Below are 24,000 nucleotides of genomic sequence, written 5' to 3'. Positions count from 1 at the left end.
AAAACTTCAACAAAAATGCGAGCTACATTTTAAAAAAATCCAGAAATAAGCAAATAAAAAAAAGAATAAAAAAATGCTTACTAATAAAATTAAGAAAATATAGAAAACTCCTCAAAATGAGTTGCACAGTCAGTAAAATCAATAGCTAAGCTTTTAAATCTCCACTAATTGATATTTCGTTGAAATTAAAACTGATAACACTATACAAAAAGCATGAATTGGTAAAATAGACTGACAGAAAAAGTCACAAGCACAATTTTAAAAACATAACCGACTAACGTCGGGCAAATTGCTCTCAAACGATCGGCGAGCGGTTGGCTCCGTCAGTTGCTAGCCACGGGGGGGGGGGGGGGTGTGGGTGCACTGGGGGCTAATGGGGGGCAACACTGGGTTGGGGGCAACAGCATGGTGGGGGGTGGAAAGGCTCTAAGAGCACTTAATGCCCGCTGGGCGCTACCTGTTTATCCCGTTTTTGAGGACGAAAAGTAAAAAGCGTCAGACGAAAAATCGGTCAAGCGAAAAACCGCATAAAAAAGACCGACAGGACTAATATAATTGGTACAAACTTCGTTTGAGAGCAATTAAAAATTTTTGAAAATTGCGTTTTTCTGAAAATTGCGTTTTGAAAAAAAAATAAAATATTGAAAACTCTTCAGAAAACGTTTGTGCAACTCAAACACAATTTCATTAGATAATGTATACAATTCAATAAAAAGCATGACCTTAAAACCAAGCAAAAACGACAACAATAAAAAACGCGAACAAAGCTAACAAAACTTTATCATTTGGAACAAAAGAAATTGAGAAGTCATTCGATTAAATTTACAAATTGAAGTCAATCAAAATTCGAAACCAGACGAATCTGCTGAAAAGAAAAACTTTTGCCAATAGAACGATATCAAAAAATGAAAATAAGAGCTAGAACGTAGAGCAGTATCACAAAGTCAACAACTTTCGTTTAATTCTTTCACAAAAACTAAGTGCTATCTCAGCCAAACTATCAACAGATGCGCATAGACTTTCAAGAAACTACAAACATGAATTATTAAAAATCATCCATTATTATTATAAGCATTAATTGAAATTGCATCAAAAAGCCAAGAGTGCAAAAATACTTCAGTATCCAGCTGATTTTTAAAAACAAGCGTTGTCAAGGTCAGCAAAACTGACGGTTGTTCAATACAACTTTAAAACAGTTCTAAGTCCCAAAATGTCTTATAAACGATAGTATACTTTACTAAAATCTTAGCAGCTTCGTTAGCAAACATCGGCAGCATTGATTAACTTATAAACACATAAACAGAAGGAAACGCATGGTAAAGTAACAAGTTCACAAATCTTTTTCGACAATTTTAAGTCGTGTTATTTCATTTTTTTTCGATAGCTGTATTGTACAATCGCGCATTATCGTGGAATATATGCTGTCATTTTCGTCAGGTCAGATTAACATTTAAGGGACATAATTGGAGAACAGAAAAAATAGTTCGCAAAAAATGTACAAAGTGGCAGTATCCGATTTTTTTTTTAAAAATTACACCACAAGCATATCTAAAAGCCTATTTCCCAAAAATATACCTGTCGAAATTGGAACGCTTTTAACTTCTTGGATTAATAGTGCTTACCTAACTGCGTCTCAACTCAATTCCGTTAGGTTATACAAGTCAATCTCGTTTCAGAATGGATTTTCTTTCCGTCAGATCGTATGCAAACATATTGAAACAAGGAGGCTCGGTAAAAAATTAACATATCAACATATCGTTCAACAAACTACTAAAAGAATAAAACAATCTACTCTAGAGGGCCTATGAGACCAGTGGCCACCATAATATGACTACCAGAAAAGACGGCAAAAAAAATCAAATAGTTACAAATATTAATTAGGACCAAAACTCCTTGTCCATTTTTTGAAAACCACTATTAACAAAATCAAAAAAGGCATCAGATAAAATTTATACTAAGAAGATTAACCGGTTCTTTTTTAGAACCAAATATGGTTCTTTTCCTCAATGCTACTTGGCAGCAAGTCTAGAAATGAGCAAAAGGGGCAAAGTTTATTACAACATTGTTTTTTTTTAAAAAAAAATAAATTCGAACTGATTAGAAACATTACGCATCAAATGAAATCCTTGATAAAGTCTTTTATACCTCTATGGAGAGCAACTGAGGCCATTCATTATTCAGGATATGCCATACGACTACAAAAAGAACGACAAATACACGCAAAAACGAAGAAATTGCACGAAAAATTTTGCAAGAACACGATTTCCCCCAATTAATTAAACATTGAGCTGATCACTAAAAAGAATACAATTTGTCGTTTAAATTTTTTACAGTTGAAAGCATTTGTAAATCAAATGACGCCCGTTATTGTGACACAGTGAAAAGAAAACAAAAACCTACAAAAAAGGGGCAATTATGCAAAAATCACCAAAATTGGTTTTATGAAAACCGGTTGTTCCAAGAAAGACCTTTTGAGGAAAATAAAACCGTTATGAAGAGCAAATTGTATTTCAATAGATAAATGGTGTGAATTGTATATAAAAATGCTTAGCTACAATATAACAGAAATAAAATTTGCAGATCTCAAAAATCTGTCTCTTTTTTTATTAAAAACAAATGTTTACAAAAATCAGAGCCAACAAAAGCTTTCGACTAAAAGAGTAGACAGTTTGTCTTGCAACTAATCGTAAAACTAATCGCGACTGTTATTAATGAGACTATATCATAAGACTATGAAACAGCATTAAATACAAGCTGAACTAATAAGTTTCACAAACAACTTTACGAAACAACAGTTTTGAAGCCATTAAATTTAGGAAATATTAACAGAGAGAATAAAAAATCTTCACTTACGTCTCCTTTGATCGTCATAGCAGCTTTTCGTAAAACGACTATCACAAAATGACAACAAAAAGTACAAGAAAAACTGAAAAGTATCTAAACTTCACAAAATTCTTCTGAAACAAATTGTCTAAGCCCTGAAGACATCATTTAAAACGCTCTAACAACAGAAAAATTATTGTTTGATTCAACAAAACATTATAAAGACCTCTAAATAATGAGGCTAATTTACGAAAATGATACAACAATGAAAAAAATACGAAAAAAAACGCAAACCACAACATAAAGTTGAAGAAAACCATTACTCTTTCTTTTAAATCGAAAATCAAAACATCCATCAGCTATTTACCGGTATCAGTTATCAAATTCATTTGTTTATCTATAGTTGGCCACTGACACCTTTAATTACACAATATTTGGCATATGACAAAACTAACAACAAATAAAGAGCAAAAATAAAAAACTACCAATTTCTGCAAGAGAACGGTGTCGTAGCCCTTCATACCATATGTTAGGAAAACCAAAAAATGTTAGAAAAACCAAAAAATGTTAGGAAAATGTTCAGTTTCAAATGTTCTAAAGTTTCTTTAGATAGATTTTTCGATAATGTGACAATTTACAAAAGAAACAAAAACAACAGCAAAAATGGGCAATTCTGCACAAAAATCACAAAATTTTGTATGAAAACTCGTAGGACCAAAAGCAAGAAAACCTTTTGTTAAAACAATCGGCCACAAAATTCGTTTGTATTCTATAAGGAGGAATGTTTGACTTGTACTTACTGAGAATACGCAAATGTTGACTAAAATAATATAAAAAATTGACAAGTTCAAAAAATCAAAGAAATTTCCGAAAATCACAGAAAACAAATACATTCAATAACATAAGAGACAATAGTTAACAACCGAATCAAAAGAAAGGGTTCACTTGCACCTCTTGCGGAAAAAATTTAGATCTTTGAATGGTTAAACTTAAAAATCAGACTGAAAGAATAACAATTGAAGGCAAAAGACAAGAATTCAGTTAAATTTTACTAAAACTCTTCCTCAAAGCCATAAAAACCCTTTGGTTCTCTGAAAACAAACTGTATCTACATTTGGCTTTAAACTTACATAAATTGGAGCTGTCATTAAGGGAGCCGTGAACAAAAAATATTGTCAGAAATTAACATTAAAAAAACAAAAGCAGAATCCATGATATTATCGAACCTCTCCCTGATTTTGTCGGGCGCCCAGCAAACTGACCAAGTGTTCCACGTGTTTGCGAAATAGACCAATTATTGAGTGGAATTCTTCAAATTTTGAAAAAAAATGCATTTTGTATAATTATCGAGTTAAACCTGCACAAAACGGCAAATTCTTGATTCCAGAAGACTTTCATACGGCATCTAATTGCAATTAGCGCTCATTTTGAGATGAAGGAGTCTGTGTTAAGTTTTCTAGGTCACTAAGTCTGGCAAACTTTAACAAAGAGGACCAAAATCCAAATTTTGTCCCATTTTTGATGAAAAAAAATTGAATTTTGAAATCTATTATCAAAAATTTTAGCCAAAAAAACTCCACTCAAACAATTTAGCAACGCTCTTCTATCTCTAACGGTAACCAAAACACTCTGCCATTAAAAATTTTTGACTTATTTTGAATTATTTTAGCGAAATTGTGCCAAGTTTTAACAAAAATTACTGAAAATGTGAACAAAAACAATCGAATGTTCACAAAATTTTAAACCTCGATAACTCCCTGTAAATAACGAAAATCGAAAAAATCTTTTTAATTCCGTATTCTACACTGGACGGGCTTTTTAAAGATACCACTCACAATTCTCTACGATGAATATATCGATCGGCCAAAACTGAATGAACAAAAAAACCCAGTTGAGTATATAGTTCCTCCCTCCCTACTAAAGTGGGGGTCGAAACAATAAAACAGAGTGCTCATAGAATTCAAATTTTTGTAGAGAAAGGGAGAACTTTATTTATCAAATGATAAAATTCATGTCTTCCTCTGATATATCAGGGGCTTAAAATGGCTGCAAAAAAGCGCCAAGCTGGCATATAGTTCCTTCCCATGATACAAGAGGTCGGACAAAAAAATTGCTGAAAACGTATGAGAAAAATTGTTAACAGCTCTATATAGGGATCAATCACAGAAAATGACAAAAAAATTAGCGGAAAATTGGATGCATTTTCTAAAGGCTATAACGAACAGCTTTGGGCTTTAAATCAATGGATAATTCAGACTAAAAAACTGTTGGAGAATTCAGACTAAAATAATGAATCTAATTGATTCTGATGAGCTTCAGCATAATAACTTTAATACAATTATACTGAAAAAAACTCAACACAGCCATTGCATACTTCGACTTGGAGTTATTAGTATGCGATGCCTAGTAAGGCAGCATCAAAAAGGCAGCATCAAAATAAAAACCAAAAAGTCTCTGATTCTAAGAATCCATGATATTATCGAACCTCTCCCTGATTTTGTCGCGCGACCAGCAAACCGACCAAGTGTTCTACGTGTTTGCGAATTAGACCAACTGTTGAGTGGAATTCTTCAAATATTGAAAAAAATGCATTTCTTATAATTATCGAGTTAAATCTGCACAAAACGGCAAATTCTTGATTCCAGAAGACTTTCATACGGCATCTAATTGCAACTAGCTCTCTTTTTTGAGATGAGGAAGTCTGTGTTAAGGTTTCTAGGTCACTAAGTCTGGCAGACTTTAACAAAGTGGACCAAAAAACCAAATTTTGTGCCATTTTTGATGAAAAAAAATTTGAATTTTGAAATCTTTATCAAAAATTTCAGCCAAAAAAAAAACTCCACTCAAACAATTTAGCAACGCTCCTCTACCTCTAACGGTAGCCAAAACACTCTGCCGTTAAAAATTTTTGACTTATTTTGAATTATTTTAGCGAAATTGTGCCAAGTTTTAACAAAAATTACTGAAAATGTGAACAAAAACAATCGAATGTTCACAAAATTTTAAACCTCGATAACTCCCTGTAAATAACGAAAATAGAAAAAATCTTTTAAATTCCGTATTCTACACTGGACGGGCTTTTTAAAGATACCACTCACAATCCTTTACGATGAATAAATCGATCGGCCAAAATTGACTGAACAAAAAAAAACCCAGTTGGGTATATAGTTCCCCCTCCCCACTAAAGTGGGGGTCGGAACAATAAAACAGAGTGCTCATAGAATTCAAATTTTTGTAGAAAAAGGGAGAACTCTATTACTCAAATGATAAAATTCATGTCTTCCTCTGATATATCAGGGGCTTAAAATGGCTGCAAAAAAGCGCCAAGCTGGCATATAGTTCCTTCCCATGATACAAGAGGTCGGACAAAAAAATTGCTGAAAACGTATGAGAAAAATTGTTAACAGCTCTATATAGGGATCAATCACAGAAAATGACAAAAAAATTAGCGGAAAATTGGATGCATTTTCTAAAGGCTATAACGAACAGCTTTGGGCTTTAAATCAATGGATAATTCAGACTAAAAAACTGTTGGAGAATTCAGACTAAAATAATGAATCTAATTGATTCTGATGAGCTTCAGCATAATAACTTTAATACAATTATACTGAAAAAAACTCAACACAGCCATTGCATACTTCGACTTGGAGTTAATAGTATGCCTAGTAAGGCAGCATCAAAAAGGCAGCATCAAAATAAAAACCAAAAAGTCTCTGATTCTAAGAATCCATGATATTATCAAACCTCTCCCTGATTTTGTCGCGCGACCAGCAAACCGACCAAGTGTTCCACGTGTTTGCGAATTAGACCAACTGTTGAGTGGAATTCTTCAAATATTGAAAAAAAAATGCATTTCTTATAATTATCGAGTTAAATCTGCACAAAACGGCAAATTCTTGATTCCAGAAGACTTTCATACGGCATCTAATTGCAACTACCTCTCTTTTTTGAGATGAGGAAGTCTGTGTTAAGGTTTCTAGGTCACTAAGTCTGGCAAACTTTAACAAAGTGGACCAAAAAACCCAATTTTGTGCCATTTTTGATGAAAAAAATTTGAATTTTGAAATCTTTATCAAAAATTTCAGCCAAAAAAAACTCCACTCAAACAATTTAGCAACGCTCTTCTACCTCTAACGGTAACCAAAACACTCTGCCGTTAAAAATTTTTGACCTATTTTGAATTATTTTAGCGAAATTGTGCCAAGTTTTAACAAAAATTACTGAAAATGTGAACAAAAACAATCGAATGTTCACAAAATTTTAAACCTCGATAACTCCCTGTAAATAACGAAAATAGAAAAAATCTTTTTAATTCCGTATTCTACACTGGACGGGCTTTTTAAAGATACCACTCACAATCCTTTACGATGAATAAATCGATCGGCCAAAATTGACTGAACAAAAAAAAACCCAGTTGGGTATATAGTTCCCCCTCCCCACTAAAGTGGGGGTCGGAACAATAAAACAGAGTGCTCATAGAATTCAAATTTTTGTAGAAAAAGGGAGAACTTTATTACTCAAATGATAAAATTCATGTCTTCCTCTGATATATCAGGGGCTTAAAATGGCTGCAAAAAAGCGCCAAGCTGGCATATAGTTCCTTCCCATGATACAAGAGGTCGGACAAAAAAATTGCTGAAAACGTATGAGAAAAATTGTCAACAGCTCTATATAGGGATCAATCACAGAAAATGACAAAAAAATTAGCGGAAAATTGGATGCATTTTCTAAAGGCTATAACGAACAGCTTTGGGCTTTAAATCAATGGATAATTCAGACTAAAAAACTGTTGGAGAATTCAGACTAAAATAATGAATCTAATTGATTCTGATGAGCTTCAGCATAATAACTTTAATACAATTATACTGAAAAAAACTCAACACAGCCATTGCATACTTCGACTTGGAGTTAATAGTATGCGATGCCTAGTAAGGCAGCATCAAACTAAAAACCAAAAAGTCTCTGATTCTAAGAATCCATGATATTATCGAACCTCTCCCTGATTTTGTCGCGCGACCAGCAAACCGACCAAGTGTTCCACGTGTTTGCGAATTAGACCAACTGTTGAGTGGAATTCTTCAAATATTGAAAAAAAATGCATTTCTTATAATTATCGAGTTAAATCTGCACAAAACGGCAAATTCTTGATTCCAGAAGACTTTCATACGGCATCTAATTGCAACTAGCTCTCTTTTTTAAGATGAGGAAGTCTGTGTTAAGGTTTCTAGGTCACTAAGTCTGGCAAACTTTAACAAAGTGGACCAAAAAACCAAATTTTGTGCCATTTTTGATGAAAAAAAATTTGAATTTTGAAATCTTTATCAAAAATTTCAGCCAAAAAAAAACTCCACTCAAACAGTTTAGCAACGCTCTTCTACCTCTAACGGTAACCAAAACACTCTGCCGTTAAAAATTTTTGACTTATTTTGAATTATTTTAGCGAAATTGTGCCAAGTTTTAACAAAAATTACTGAAAATGTGAACAAAAACAATCGAATGTTCACAAAATTTTAAACCTCGATAACTCCCTGTAAATAACGAAAATAGAAAAAATCTTTTTAATTCCGTATTCTACACTGGACGGGCTTTTTAAAGATACCACTCACAATCCTTTACGATGAATAAATCGATCGGCCAAAATTGACTGAACAAAAAAAAACCCAGTTGGGTATATAGTTCCCCCTCCCCACTAAAGTGGGGGTCGGAACAATAAAACAGAGTGCTCATAGAATTCAAATTTTTGTAGAAAAAGGGAGAACTTTATTACTCAAATGATAAAATTCATGTCTTCCTCTGATATATCAGGGGCTTAAAATGGCTGCAAAAAAGCGCCAAGCTGGCATATAGTTCCTTCCCATGATACAAGAGGTCGGACAAAAAAATTGCTGAAAACGTATGAGAAAAATTGTTAACAGCTCTATATAGGGATAAATCACAGAAAATGACAAAAAAATTAGCGGAAAATTGGATGCATTTTCTAAAGGCTATAACGAACAGCTTTGGGCTTTAAATCAATGGATAATTCAGACTAAAAAACTGTTGGAGAATTCAGACTAAAATAATGAATCTAATTGATTCTGATGAGCTTCAGCATAATAACTTTAATACAATTATACTGAAAAAAACTCAACACAGCCATTGCATACTTCGACTTGGAGTTAATAGTATGCGATGCCTAGTAAGGCAGCATCAAAAAGGCAGCATCAAAATAAAAACCAAAAAGTCTCTGATTCTAAGAATCCATGATATTATCGAACCTCCCCTGATTTTGTCGCGCGACCAGCAAACCGACCAAGTGTTCCACGTGTTTGCGAATTAGACCAACTGTTGAGTGGAATTCTTCAAATATTGAAAAAAAATGCATTTCTTATAATTATCGAGTTAAATCTGCACAAAACGGCAAATTCTTGATTCCAGAAGACTTTCATACGGCATCTAATTGCAACTAGCTCTCTTTTTTGAGATGAGGAAGTCTGTGTTAAGGTTTCTAGGTCACTAAGTCTGGCAAACTTTAACAAAGTGGACCAAAAAACCAAATTTTGTGCCATTTTTGATGAAAAAAAATTTGAATTTTGAAATCTTTATCAAAAATTTCAGCCAAAAAAAACTCCACTCAAACAATTTAGCAACGCTCTTCTACCTCTAACGGTAACCAAAACACACTGCCGTTAAAAATTTTTGACTTATTTTGAATTATTTTAGCGAAATTGTGCCAAGTTTTAACAAAAATTACTGAAAATGTGAACAAAAACAATCGAATGTTCACAAAATTTTAAACCTCGATAACTCCCTGTAAATAACGAAAATCGAAAAAATCTTTTTAATTCCGTATTCTACACTGGACGGTCTTTTTAAAGATACCACTCACAATTCTCTACGATGAATATATCGATCGGCCAAAACTGAATGAACAAAAAAAACCCAGTTGAGTATATAGTTCCTCCCTCCCCACTAAAGTGGGGGTCGGAACAATAAAACAGAGTGCTCATAGAATTCAAATTGTTGTAGAGAAAGGGAGAACTTTATTTATCAAATGATAAAATTCATGTCTTCCTCTGATATATCAGGGGCTTAAAATGGCTGCAAAAAAGCGCCAAGCTGGCATATAGTTCCTTCCCATGATACAAGAGGTCGGACAAAAAAATTGCTGAAAACGTATGAGAAAAATTGTTAACAGCTCTATATAGGGATAAATCACAGAAAATGACAAAAAAATTAGCGGAAAATTGGATGCATTTTCTAAAGGCTATAACGAACGGCTTTGGGCTTTAAATCAATGGATAATTCAGACTAAAAAACTGTTGGAGAATTCAGACTAAAATAATGAATCTAATTGATTCTGATGAGCTTCAGCATAATAACTTTAATACAATTATACTGAAAAAAACTCAACACAGCCATTGCATACTTCGACTTGGAGTTAATAGTATGCGATGCCTAGTAAGGCAGCATCAAAAAGGCAGCATCAAAATAAAAACCAAAAAGTCTCTGATTCTAAGAATCCATGATATTATCGAACCTCTCCCTGATTTTGTCGCGCGACCAGCAAACCGACCAAGTGTTCCGCGTGTTTGCGAATTAGACCAATTGTTGAGTGGGATTCTTCAAATATTGAAAAAAAATGCATTTCTTATAATTATCGAGTTAAATCTGCACAAAACGGCAAATTCTTGATTCCAGAAGACTTTCATACGGCATCTAATTGCAACTAGCTCTCTTTTTTGAGATGAGGAAGTCTGTGTTAAGGTTTCTAGGTCACTAAGTCTGGCAAACTTTAACAAAGTGGACCAAAAAACCAAATTTTGTGCCGTTTTTGATGAAAAAAAATTTGAATTTTTAAATCTTTATCAAAAATTTCAGCCAAAAAAAACTCCACTCAAACAATTTAGCAACGCTCTTCTATCTCTAACGGTAATCAAAACACTCTGCCGTTAAAAATTTTTGACTTATTTTGAATTATTTTAGCGAAATTGTGCCAAGTTTTAACAAAAATTACTGAAAATGTGAACAAAAACAATCGAATGTTCACAAAATTTTAAACCTCGATAACTCCCTGTAAATAACGAAAATAGAAAAAATCTTTAATTCCGTATTCTACACTGGACGGGCTTTTTAAAGATACCACTCACAATCCTTTACGATGAATAAATCGATCGGCCAAAATTGACTGAACAAAAAAAAACCCAGTTGGGTATATAGTTCCCCCTCCCCACTAAAGTGGGGGTCGGAACAATAAAACAGAGTGCTCATAGAATTCAAATTTTTGTAGAAAAAGGGAGAACTTTATTACTCAAATGATAAAATTCATGTCTTCCTCTGATATATCAGGGGTTTAAAATGGCTGCAAAAAAGCGCCAAGCTGGCATATAGTTCCTTCCCATGATACAAGAGGTCGGACAAAAAAAATTGCGAAAACGTATGAGCAAAATTGTTAACATCTCTAAATAGGGATCAATCACAGAAAATGACAAAAAAATTAGCGGAAAATTGGATGCATTTTCTAAAGGCCATAACGAACAGCTTTGGGCTTTAAATCAATGGATAATTCAGGCTAAAAACTGTTGGATAGTTCAGACTAAAACACTGAATCTACTTGATTCTGATGAGCTTCAGCATAATAACTTTAATACAATGATACTTAAAAAATTCAACACAGCCATTGCTTACTTCGAGTTGGAGTTAATAGTATACGATGCCTAGTAAGGCAGAATCAAACAGGCAGCATCAAAATACAAACCAAAAAGTCTCTGATTCTAAAAATCCATGATATTATCGAACCTCTCCCTGATTTTGTCGGGCGCCCAGCGAACTGACCAAGTGTTCCACGTGTTTGCGAAATAGACCAATTGTTGAGTGGAATTCTTCAAATTTTGAAAAAAAAGCATTTTGTATAATTATCGAGTTAAACCTGCACAAAACGGCAAATTCTTGATTCCAGAAGACTTTCATACGCCATCTAATTGCAACTAGCGCTCTTTTTGAGATTACGGAGTCTGTGTTAAGGTTTCTAGGTCACTAAGTCTGGCAAACTTTAACAAAGAGGCCCAAAAAAGCAAATTTTGTGCCATTTTTGATGAAAAAAAAATTGAATTTTGAAATCTATTATCAAAAATTTTAGCCAAAAAAAACTCCACTCAAACAATTTAGCAACACTCTTCTATCTCTAACGGTAACCAAAACACTCTGACGTTAAAAATTTTTGACTTATTTTGAATTATTTTAGCGAAATTGTGCCAAGTTTTAACAAAAATTAATGAAAATGTGAACAAAAACAATCGAATGTTCACAAAATTTTAAACCTCGATAACTCCCTGTAAATAACGAAAATCGAAAAAATCTTTTTAATTCCGTATTCTACACCGGACGGGCTTTTTAAAGATACCACTCACAATTCTCTACGATGAATATATCGATCGGCCAAAATTGACTGAACAAAAAAACCCAGTTGAGTATATAGTTCCCCCCTCCCCAATAAAGTGGGGGTCGGAACAATAAAACAGAGTGCTCATAGAATTCAAATTGTTGTAGAAAAAGGGAGAACTTTATTAATCAAATCATAAAATTCATGTCTTCCTCTGATATATCAGGGGCTTAAAATGGGTGCAAAAAAACGCCAAGCTGGCATATAGTTCCTTCCTTTGATACAAGAGGTCGGACAAAAAAAATGCAGAAAACGTACGAGAAAAATTGTTAACAGCTCCATATAGGGATCAATCACAGAAAAAGACAAAAAAAAATAAATTAGCGGAAAATTGGATGCATTTTCTAAAGGCTATAACGAACAGCTTTGGGCTTTAAATCAATGGATAATTCAGACTAAAAAACTGTTGGATAATTCAGACTAAAATCCGAATCTAATTGATTCTGATGAGCTTCAGCATAATAACTTTAATACAATGATACTTAAAAAATTCAACACAGCCATTGCTTACTTCGAGTTGGAGTTAATAGTATACGATGCCTAGTAAGGCAGAATCAAACAGGCAGCATCAAAATACAAACCAAAAAGTCTCTGATTCTAAAAATCCATGATATTATCGAACCTCTCCCTGATTTTGTCGGGCGCCCAGCAAACTGACCAAGTGTTCCACGTGTTTGCGAAATAGACCAATTGTTGAGTGGAATTCTTCAAATTTTGAAAAAAAAGCATTTTGTATAATTATCGAGTTAAACCTGCACAAAACGGCAAATTCTTGATTCCAGAAGACTTTCATACGCCATCTAATTGCAACTAGCGCTCTTTTTGAGATTAAGGAGTCTGTGTTAAGGTTTCTAGGTCACTAAGTCCGGCAAACTTTAACAAAGAGGCCCAAAAAACCAAATTTTGTGCCATTTTTGATGAAAAAAAATTGAATTTTGAAATCTATTATCAAAAATTTTAGCCAAAAAAAACTCCACTCAAACAATTTAGCAACGCTCTTCTATCTCTAACGGTAACCAAAACACTCTGCCGTTAAAAATTTTTGACTTATTTTGAATTATTTTAGCGAAATTGTGCCAAGTTTTAACAAAAATTAATGAAAATGTGAACAAAAACAATCGAATGTTCACAAAATTTTAAACCTCGATAACTCCCTGTAAATAACGAAAATCGAAAAAATCTTTTTAATTCCGTATTCTACACCGGACGGGCTTTTTAAAGATACCACTCACAATTCTCTACGATGAATATATCGATCGGCCAAAATTGACTGAACAAAAAAACCCAGTTGAGTATATAGTTCCCCCCTCCCCAATAAAGTGGGGGTCGGAACAATAAAACAGAGTGCTCATAGAATTCAAATTGTTGTAGAAAAAGGGAGAACTTTATTAATCAAATCATAAAATTCATGTCTTCCTCTGATATATCAGGGGCTTAAAATGGGTGCAAAAAAACGCCAAGCTGGCATATAGTTCCTTCCTTTGATACAAGAGGTCGGACAAAAAAAATGCAGAAAACGTACGAGAAAAATTGTTAACAGCTCCATATAGGGATCAATCACAGAAAAAGACAAAAAAAAATAAATTAGCGGAAAATTGGATGCATTTTCTAAAGGCTATAACGAACAGCTTTGGGCTTTAAATCAATGGATAATTCAGACTAAAAAACTGTTGGATAATTCAGACTAAAATCCGAATCTAATTGATTCTGATGAGCTTCAGCATAATAACTTTAATACAATGATACTTAAAAAATTCAACACAGCCATTGCTTACTTCGAGTTGGAGTTAATAGTATACGATGCCTAGTAAGGCAGAATCAAACAGGCAGCATCAAAATACAAACCAAAAAGTCTCTGATTCTAAAAATCCATGATATTATCGAACCTCTCCCTGATTTTGTCGGGCGCCCAGCAAACTGACCAAGTGTTCCACGTGTTTGCGAAATAGACCAATTGTTGAGTGGAATTCTTCAAATTTTGAAAAAAAAGCATTTTGTATAATTATCGAGTTAAACCTGCACAAAACGGCAAATTCTTGATTCCAGAAGACTTTCATACGCCATCTAATTGCAACTAGCGCTCTTTTTGAGATTAAGGAGTCTGTGTTAAGGTTTCTAGGTCACTAAGTCCGGCAAACTTTAACAAAGAGGCCCAAAAAACCAAATTTTGTGCCATTTTTGATGAAAAAAAATTGAATTTTGAAATCTATTATCAAAAATTTTAGCCAAAAAAACTCCACTCAAACAATTTAGCAACGCTCTTCTATCTCTAACGGTAACCAAAACACTCTGCCGTTAAAAATTTTTGACTTATTTTGAATTATTTTAGCGAAATTGTGCCAAGTTTTAACAAAAATTAATGAAAATGTGAACAAAAACAATCGAATGTTCACAAAATTTTAAACCTCGATAACTCCCTGTAAATAACGAAAATCGAAAAAATCTTTTTAATTCCGTATTCTACACCGGACGGGCTTTTTAAAGATACCACTCACAATTCTCTACGATGAATATATCGATCGGCCAAAATTGACTGAACAAAAAAAACCCAGTTGAGTATATAGTTCCCCCCTCCCCAATAAAGTGGGGGTCGGAACAATAAAACAGAGTGCTCATAGAATTCAAATTGTTGTAGAAAAAGGGAGAACTTTATTAATCAAATCATAAAATTCATGTCTTCCTCTGATATATCAGGGGCTTAAAATGGGTGCAAAAAAACGCCAAGCTGGCATATAGTTCCTTCCTTTGATACAAGAGGTCGGACAAAAAAAATGCAGAAAACGTACGAGAAAAATTGTTAACAGCTCCATATAGGGATCAATCACAGAAAAAGACAAAAAAAAATAAATTAGCGGAAAATTGGATGCATTTTCTAAAGGCTATAACGAACAGCTTTGGGCTTTAAATCAATGGATAATTCAGACTAAAAAACTGTTGGATAATTCAGACTAAAATCCGAATCTAATTGATTCTGATGAGCTTCAGCATAATAACTTTAATACAATGATACTTAAAAAAATTCAACACAGCCATTGCTGACTTCGAGTTGGAGTTAATAATATACGATGCCTAGTAAAGTAAGAAATGCAAAAAAATTAAGCCCAACTGTTCTTTGAGAAACGGATCAATTAAAATATGTTAGATGATCGATTAACCTTTCTAGAATAAATTTTTAACCACGCAAAAAGAAGGGTTCAAAAATATGGTACACAAAAATTAAAATAAAGCACATTTGAGCTCAGAATACACTAAAAAAGCAATCGGTTCACGGACAAACCTCCTAACATTCGTTTGCTTCGATTTAGGACAGTAAATATTAAAAAAATGGCATGATTCTGTGAGTGGCTCAGATTGCTCGCGCGTTCGCACTTGGCATCAACAAGGAATCATATCAGTGCATAGGGAAGGCTGTCGCAGCTGCAGGGTTTCGAGTCACAAAAAAATTTATTCCATACAGGTTGAAGCAGAGACTTCAACTGCTTTTTTAAAATCTGAGTTGCGATAAAGATTTTGAGGCTGAGAATCTTCAGATGAACCAGAGGAAAGTTGAATACAATTTTTGGCAAAATGTAAATTCAATATGTGCACCCAATCGAAACCTAACTTTTTATTAAAAAAGATACAAAAAAGTGTTACCAACATCATCATGGCTTGGCGAATTTTATGTCAATTTCTGCTATATTTTTTTATTGTTTGTTGATAACTTTTGATAGCCCGTCAAACGTCTAATACTTAAAAAAATGATTTTCAGTCAATCTTTTTAAAAAAGTATTAGAAGTAATAATCAGGGAGCATTTCTAGTTTACTGAAACGCCTAACAAAATTTACACCACTTTAATACAAATTAAAAATTGAAAAGTTTAATAAAATTAGATAAAATCTAGAAGGAGTTATCAGAAACAATTTCAACCAAATCAGAAAACAAATAGTAAAAATAAAATTAATAATTAAAACTTTCGTTAAAAAACTCCTTAAAAAATTCCTTGAGTTCTCAGTCATTTCAAACGCCTTTATTTTTGGATTCGTTTTTCACTGCTCAGAAACTGGAAGAACATATTAAGGACACAAGGTTTTTCAGAGGTATAGAAAAACAAGAAACGGTCCCAACTTTATACTGAAATGACCGTACAAAATACCGACCGTGTCATAAAATCTTCCAGTTGGTGCAATTACGCCGAGCCAGATTAAACATACAAGTTCTGAATTTTAAATAGCATAAAATCGACTTAAAAACAGATCGATCGGCAACAAAAACTACAAAATTACATGGAACTTTGAACTCTGCAAAATAAAAATCTATGATCTACATGGACTGAAAACGATACTTTTTATTCATCAAAAAATTTGTATAATTAAATATTGTCAAACTGAAAAAGGTTTTGGGCTGCTTTTTTACATAAGCTGAGGTTACAGAAAACTACTAATACAGAAAACAATTAAAAACTACTCAAAATATATTTTTGTTGAACCAGGAGAGCCAAAAAAATAGTCAACAATAATGACACCAATTTTTAAACCGATTTGAAAGAGATGACCTACAAATTTTTAAAACAAGATAGAGAAAAACAGAGAAAAACCACCAAAATTTTACCAGGACAAAACTGGTTTCTATTCTGCCCCCCCCCCCCCCCCCCCTCGTGTTTTTATGCCCCAATTACAGATTATGTTGTGTTGTAATACAGCGTAATTACTAAGAAAAAAAGCATGAGCGCCTGCGGGCGCACAACTTATGTACCCACTAAGCTGGGGTAGGGGACGTAATAGATCCTAAACTGATCCAAATCAAAAAAGTAAATATCCAAATATGGTGTACCAAGTGCAAACTGAAATCTTTTCAATTTGATGATTTCAGCCTGAAAACTGATTGAAGAGGAATCAGTTGTGACGACAATAGTTACCGTGCTAAATTAAGCGCTCAAACTCCCATGAAGCACATGACCATTGGTCGCCCAATTCGAAAGGACTATTTAATAGATTTAAGTTAATTCTGACTCACTCAAAACGAGGGAAGATCAGAGACTATTACCAGACCAGATTTTAGGAAGGAAATACATAGAGTCATGGATATGTAGCCCAAAGAGAGAGAGAGAGAGAGAGAGAGAGAGAGAGAGAGAGAGGAGAGTTCTTCTAGATTTGCCTTCAACTCACCCAATGAAAAGACATTGGAGAAGTTAGTTCGAAAAATGAAAACGAAGAAGATACAGATGTACTTGATCTTTAAAATGAACAAAAACCAACGGAAGATAACATGCCATTGCATTTTGAAATCAAAAATTGGCAAATTGATTCAAATCCAACCTCGATTAAAGTAAACAACGCAAATGGTAGTAATTTGCCTTCGTGAAAATTTTTATGGTACTGAATTTAAACTGCAAAACCACTGACTGATCTAATTTTCTATTCAAAATAAGATTATCAAGCGAAGTTGGCCATGTATTCACGTTAAAGTTGTGGCCATGTATTAATTAGTTTCCAACTTAGTGACTGGAATAAGAATCTATTCTCACCACAGGTCACCTAAATTTTCCGCTGTGTCAACTAACGTACGAAACAGCGTTGAGAATCTCAATGTTAAGACACTATCTGAAACAGAACTGCTAGAATTTTACAATCGACGTGAAAATGTCAGAATTACTGGAGTAGCTGGAAAAACTATCACTACACACGATGGCAAACTGATTCCGGAGCGAACTGAAACAACAATGAGAATGGTTTTTGAGATATGGACTTGTTTAGAAGCAGGATTGTAGCTGAATGACATCTCAATAGCTCATCCCCTACCATCTAGATTTTGTAGCTTAGCGAAACCAATAATTATAAGTTTTTCGTTGTAAAAATAGAGCTGCTGAGAAAAAAAGAACTAAAATCTATTCCCGAGCTGAGCCATATTCGGATACCTGAAGACATAACAGAAGATATACTCAATTTCCTTCAAATTCTGCGACAAGATCAACGTATCGATTCTTGCTGGTCCAAAGAAGGCAATATTTACTACGTCTGGAAAGAAAATCATATGATATATAAGATAAATGGGCTATATCAAGGTGCTATTGATTAACAGTACTCTATGAATGATGTTAACAGTGGCTTCAGCGATGGAGCTGCTTTTTTACCTCCACTAAATTAAAACTAAATGAACCCAAAGTAATTGAAAGCATTTGTAAATTACTACGGTAAAGCATGCGTCTGTCTTCCATGTGAAAGTGCGCTACCTAAAGAAAAACTATCGGGAATTGGAAGCACTTGTAACAAGTCTTGAGTCTTCACCTGATATTTTGTGTCGTACAGAGACATGCCTCAACGACTCTAAAGAATATGAAAACTATCTCCTTTGTGGGTATAAAGAATACAGTGTGAAAAACCGCGCATACACTGGTGGCGGTGTTATGATCCAGCTGAGGGACAATTTGACAATACTATGTGAAAAACCAACAATTTTTTAAAGAAGCATTGTGTTTAGAAGATGAAACAACAGTTATAAATTCAAATTACTCACTATTTTTGTTGCTGCCAGAGTCAACAAACTTGAGTTTGTTGACACGTTGGATATTTTTCTGGAATCATTTACTGAGTCTAAAAGATCCCTGTGTAAATTGTGGTGATACAAATATTGACATCCTTAAGGAAAACAAACCCACAAAGAATTACAAAGGATGTATTGCAAGTAATGGTTTTGTAATCAATGAAGCAATACCCACTAGAGTTGTTGACAAATCTTCAACTTGTCTTGATCATTTCATTTTCCAAAAAATTAAACAACCTGAATTTTTTGTGTTGAATCAAAAAATTTTTTTAGATCATTATCCGATTCATCTTAAACGGTACTATGGATCGGTGTATCAAAAACTAACAAAAGAAAATAGAGACACAAATTTTTTGAAGAGCAATAGAAAAATTAATAGAAAGTTTTCCCATCACTCCTGTACGGAAATATAAACATTGTGGGAGTTAATACACCATGACATTTAATAATCCTATGAAATTTTAGAAAACGACACTGAACTATCAGCGAATAAAATTGTCGAAAAACTCAACATGCAATTTACGAATATCAGGTGTGAGATTCAAAAAAGCGTTCAAAACAATGAATTAAAAACATTTACGTCTAAAAGCCAGTCCATGTTTTTAATTGAAGTCACAAAAAAAATTCTGATCTCAGAAATTCGATTGGCAACCAAAATAGCTCAGGCGATGATTTCATAAGCAATGTAATAGTAAAGACGTTTAACCGAGAACTATCACCTCTCCTCGCTGCTCTTAATAACCAATCCTTCGAACAAGGTGAATTTCCTTCACATTTATTGCGTGCAAAAATTTTTTCGTTGTTTAAAATTGGCTGTAAAGCAGATTTCGTCAATTATTGACCTATATCTTTATTGAAAGTATTCAGTAAAATTTTTGAGAAGGCAGGGTAAAAAAGAGTATACAACTATTTTGAAAAATTTGGATTATTTTCTGGCAAACAAAATGGATTTAGAGCAACGCAAAGTATGATAAAAGCGGTAGCTTGCTTTACACAAATTTTAGATCAAACTATAAGAGAGAAGTATTAAATTTCTTTCTTGATCTGAAAAAAGTCTTTGATACGGTAGACCATAAAATTCTGTTACGTAAGTTAGAATGTTATGGAGTACGAGGATCATGTTACAATTGGTTCAAGTCATATCTTAGTGATAGAAAACAACGAGTGGAAGTTTGTGACATGTTATCAACATGTCTTCCAATTAATTGTGGCGTACCGCAGGGCTCACTTCTAGGTCCCTCATTGCTCCTGATAAATAGAAATGACCTTCCATATGTTTGTAACAGCTCTGAAGACTACTTGTTTGCAGATCATACAAATGTAACATCAATTGCCTGCCTCCAAAATGGAATTGAAGAGGACTTGAGTACAATAAGTCAATGGTTAAAAGCAAATAAGTTAGCGCTAAACCTAGACAATACAGTTCAAATAAATTTTGGTAAAAGTGCTTCCAATGTTTGCGTTTAATAATATTATTGTCAAAAAATTTATAGTGTAAATATCTTGGTATTTTTATTGATACAAAGCTCTGCTTTCAGACCCATATAACGAAATTTATCGGAAAGTTATCCAGGCATTGTTGCATTAAATCAAAGCTTAGGCACAATACCCCAAGATAACTAACTTGATATTATCGTAGCAATATTAATCCTGTTTTACTATATGAAGTACTAATTTACGGGTGCTTCAGCTATAGCTCACTTACATCTTTGTTCATGCTTCAAAAGAGAATTCTCGAGTTCGTCTACATCCAAAAACGATCCGACATTAATGAAGACATATTCGCTGATACAAAAATTCCCTCTGTGTATGAACTACATATTCATGAATTGTTAAAATTTGTCTCAATATCTATTAACAATTTCCAATCAGATGAGTTTTTAAATAGTATGTTTACTTTGCAAAATAATTCTTCTTCAACACGCTCTTCTTGTTTAAATTTGCTAAAAGTGCCAAATTCGAAACAAAAATTCAACGTTCATCTACTCAATTTCGATCAACTATTTTGTATAAGAAAATAAGAAAAGTTGATATAATGCCTGACTTGATCGGTTGCTCATATAAGGAAGTGAATGGTTTTTATCAAAAATTCAAAACTAATTTCCTCGTTAAAAATTTTGAGTTAGTACGGTATGTATTTAGTGTTTGAGCTGCGGGTAATTTTCTGTGACCTCTACTTACTTCTGACCATGCTGCTTGTGCTCAATCAGATGGTCCATGACCGATTGGCTTCACTAATTGAATCCAGAGGCTCATTGCAGAGCCAGTAGAGGCATACTCGCTAAGGGAGTAGGTAGGGGATCAATCGTAAAATCTCGCAAGCCTAGTATTTAAGTTCCAATTTTTTTAAAAGATCTTTAAATTCAAAAATTAAGCTTTAGAATAAAATAATGTATGTAGGACACCAGATTCTTTCTGTTAACATGTAGCAACCCATGATCGACGACAGAAAGCAGAGTTTTCTACAATCTCATTTCATTTTTGCAATCTTTATGTTTACGTTTGTTACGACTACAATTCAACTTTTCATTTCAATTACTTCTAATGTGATGTTTTTTTATTCATCAATTCTAGGCAGATCATTGTCCACCATCTCGTCTTGTTATCTGTCCTCTTCATGTTACAATTTCTATAGTGCCAGTCAGCTTTCTTATCTATCTATTTTTATTTTAAATTCTGTAAATTTCTGAGCTAATTTAAATTTCAAAATGTTCAATCATACATGAAGATATAAATTCTTTCATTCTTTCTTTCTTAACTACTCTAAATTCTTTCATTCCTACAGTTACAGTTTCTATAGTGCTAGGCAATCCTTCTTATCTATCAAATTTTGTGTTAGATTCTTAAAATTTCTGAGCTAATTCAAATTTAAAATGTTCAATTCTGCATGAAGAAATTAATTCTTTGTTTCTTTCTAACAGTACTTTTTTCCAAAATAAAGCAAAAATACGCTTATATGTTTATTTTCTTCAGTGGGTTTCTTATTGTTAAGACAACTGCTTTGTAGGTTAGCATACATAAATATTTTGCAACGCTTGCATTATTATTGTGAACCAGAAAAAAATCAAAACAACCAAAAACAAAATAAAAATATGTCCCAATGTCCAAAAATCATATAAATTTTGACCAAAAAATTTTGCTTTGAAAAGCGAAATGCGCAAGATTTTATTTGTTGTTGACTTTACGTACAACGAAAACTTAAAAATGTATCACATTTTTAATTCTGAGATGCCCTGAAAATGAAGAAGAGTCTTACAACTTTTGAACAAAAAGTGAAACAAAGTTCCATTTTTTTCAAAAATCTGATAAAAATAGCGCTCATGAGGTACTTACTGCAGAGTGAGAAGTGACTCTGGTATTTCCGAATTCTCGGACACCTTGGGTTTTGTTACTAGTTCATGGTAATCGTAATAGAAGTCATCAGGAATTCGATGGAGTAATTCTTCTTCATCAGCTTCCACTACAGTAGGCTCTGAATGAACAACTTGTGCAGAAACTTCGGTCGATACTGGTGCGTCTGTGATATTTTTTTCTTGCACTTCTTCGGTGGGCAAGTCCTGCAGTGAAGGTGGAACGTCGTCGACTGAGATTTCGGGCTGATCTGGATTCTCTACTTCTAATTCATCCTTTGGCTGCAGGGCGTCATCTTCCACAACTTGTCCTGTCTCAAGAACTTCTTGCTCCGGAATGTTTTCTGAATCCTGCTCAACGTTCTCCTCACCAATAGCATTTTCCTCTATGGTGACAGGTTCTTCTGCAGAGTTTTCTTGCTCTTCTACAACAGCATTGATAACATCACTGACTGAATTTTGCACTTGTTCTAGTATATTTAATCCATTATCAACGTTCTGTGTAGGGCTCTCAGTTTCTGCAGCAGGATTTTCATTATCAATTTCTGGTGCTACGTCGTCGCCTTCCTTGGATGTTTCGTCTTTATTATCTTTCTGACTTTCAATTTTCTCAAGCTGTTGTTGCTCTGGTTCAACCGATTCGTCACTCATGATTCAATCATTAAGTCTGGAAATGCGTAATAAGTTAATTATTGATCCTACATGTTCTACTGAATCTATAATACCACTCTCACTGTGCCCTTTATGATCCAGTTTGACAGTCATGTCAAAGTGAACAAGTTACATGCTAATTGAACAAGCAAAATGAACAAGTTACATGCTAACTGCCATCCCTTTTTGGGTGCATTTGGGTGCACTGACAAGCCCTTTTTAGGTGCATTTTAAAACTTAACTGTTTTTATTCTCTCTTTTCTCTCTTTATAAATACCATTTACAGCATGTAACAATCATAGGAGATATGAATTCAATCTTTTCCCAGTTACTGCGATCTACAGGGAATCTTTTCGGGAACTCATTGTCGCAGTAAAAGCTGAAGAGCATGATTTTCCACTTCACTGGGGTAAAAAGTGAGCTGCATGATAAAGTGTGTTTGTTTGAAAATGTGTTGTTCTTGTTTAACGTTTTTCGACAATTTGTTTCGGATTCAGGACACACGATGAAATAAGCAGCGTCGATATAAGATCTCTCTGGGTTGTTGTAGCAGTATGTAACGCGAAATTAGCAGCGTGAGAGAGAACACTATATAATTGTATAGGGATAGCTGACGCTAAAAATACAATAAATATAAATGATTTATGCAGACACACAAAATTTATATTTAATTTGAGTTTAACTGGTAACAGGTTATCCTGAAGCGAAAATCACACCATCTGATAGCTTGTTGAATGAGAGTGCTATGTGCTACCTTGTCGTCTATGTAAGATATCTCTAGGTTGGTGAAGCAGTATGTAACAAGAATGGAGCAACGTCTGTGTATGATATCTCGGATCTTTTCCGTTTGTGCCCCCCCCCCCCAGCTTAGTGGGTGCATATTATTTGCAACCCCCAGATGCACGTGCAATATTTTTACATAATGATTTACTATGTAATGACACGTGCTCTGTAACTGGGGGGAGCATAACGTACTGGGGGGGCACAAACGGAAAAGATCCGATATCTCATATCTCTAGGTTGATGAAGCAGTAGCTGTGAGATTCATACCATAGTTTTCATAGTACACATACTTCTTGATGAATGAAGTTGAATCAATGTCTCATATATGAAACAGCAAACAGTAAAATGATTAGTGTACAAATATGAATGTGAAAATATCAAAATCGTCTTTAGTTGTGAGTCCTTTCAAGTCAGTCTCTGAAGTTGTAGATGGATGTACTCACGCGCTC

At 33.8% G+C, this 24,000-nt stretch overlaps 1 protein-coding gene across 6 annotated transcripts in view; it reads right to left on the bottom strand.

Moving 5' to 3' along the window:
- The window catches only part of LOC142344658 (cilia- and flagella-associated protein 44-like), a 139,135-nt gene extending 116,318 nt beyond the window's left edge, over window positions 1–22,817 (bottom strand). For all 6 annotated transcript variants that reach the window (XM_075396484.1, XM_075396486.1, XM_075396488.1 and 3 more), the window contains exon 1: window positions 22,101–22,817. In XM_075396484.1, the coding sequence (XP_075252599.1) occupies window positions 22,101–22,768 (668 nt within the window). In that variant the 5' untranslated portion in view covers window positions 22,769–22,817. The remainder of the gene's footprint in view (window positions 1–22,100) is intronic.
- Between the last annotated feature and the right edge of the window lie 1,183 nt (window positions 22,818–24,000).

Source organism: Convolutriloba macropyga, chromosome 8 (assembly GCF_964194025.1).
Source record: "Convolutriloba macropyga chromosome 8, txConMacr16.3, whole genome shotgun sequence".
NCBI classification, from domain to species: Eukaryota; Metazoa; Xenacoelomorpha; order Acoela; family Convolutidae; genus Convolutriloba; species Convolutriloba macropyga.
The sequence above is the reverse complement of the archived record's forward strand: the minus strand, read 5'-3'. Positions and strand labels throughout refer to the sequence as shown.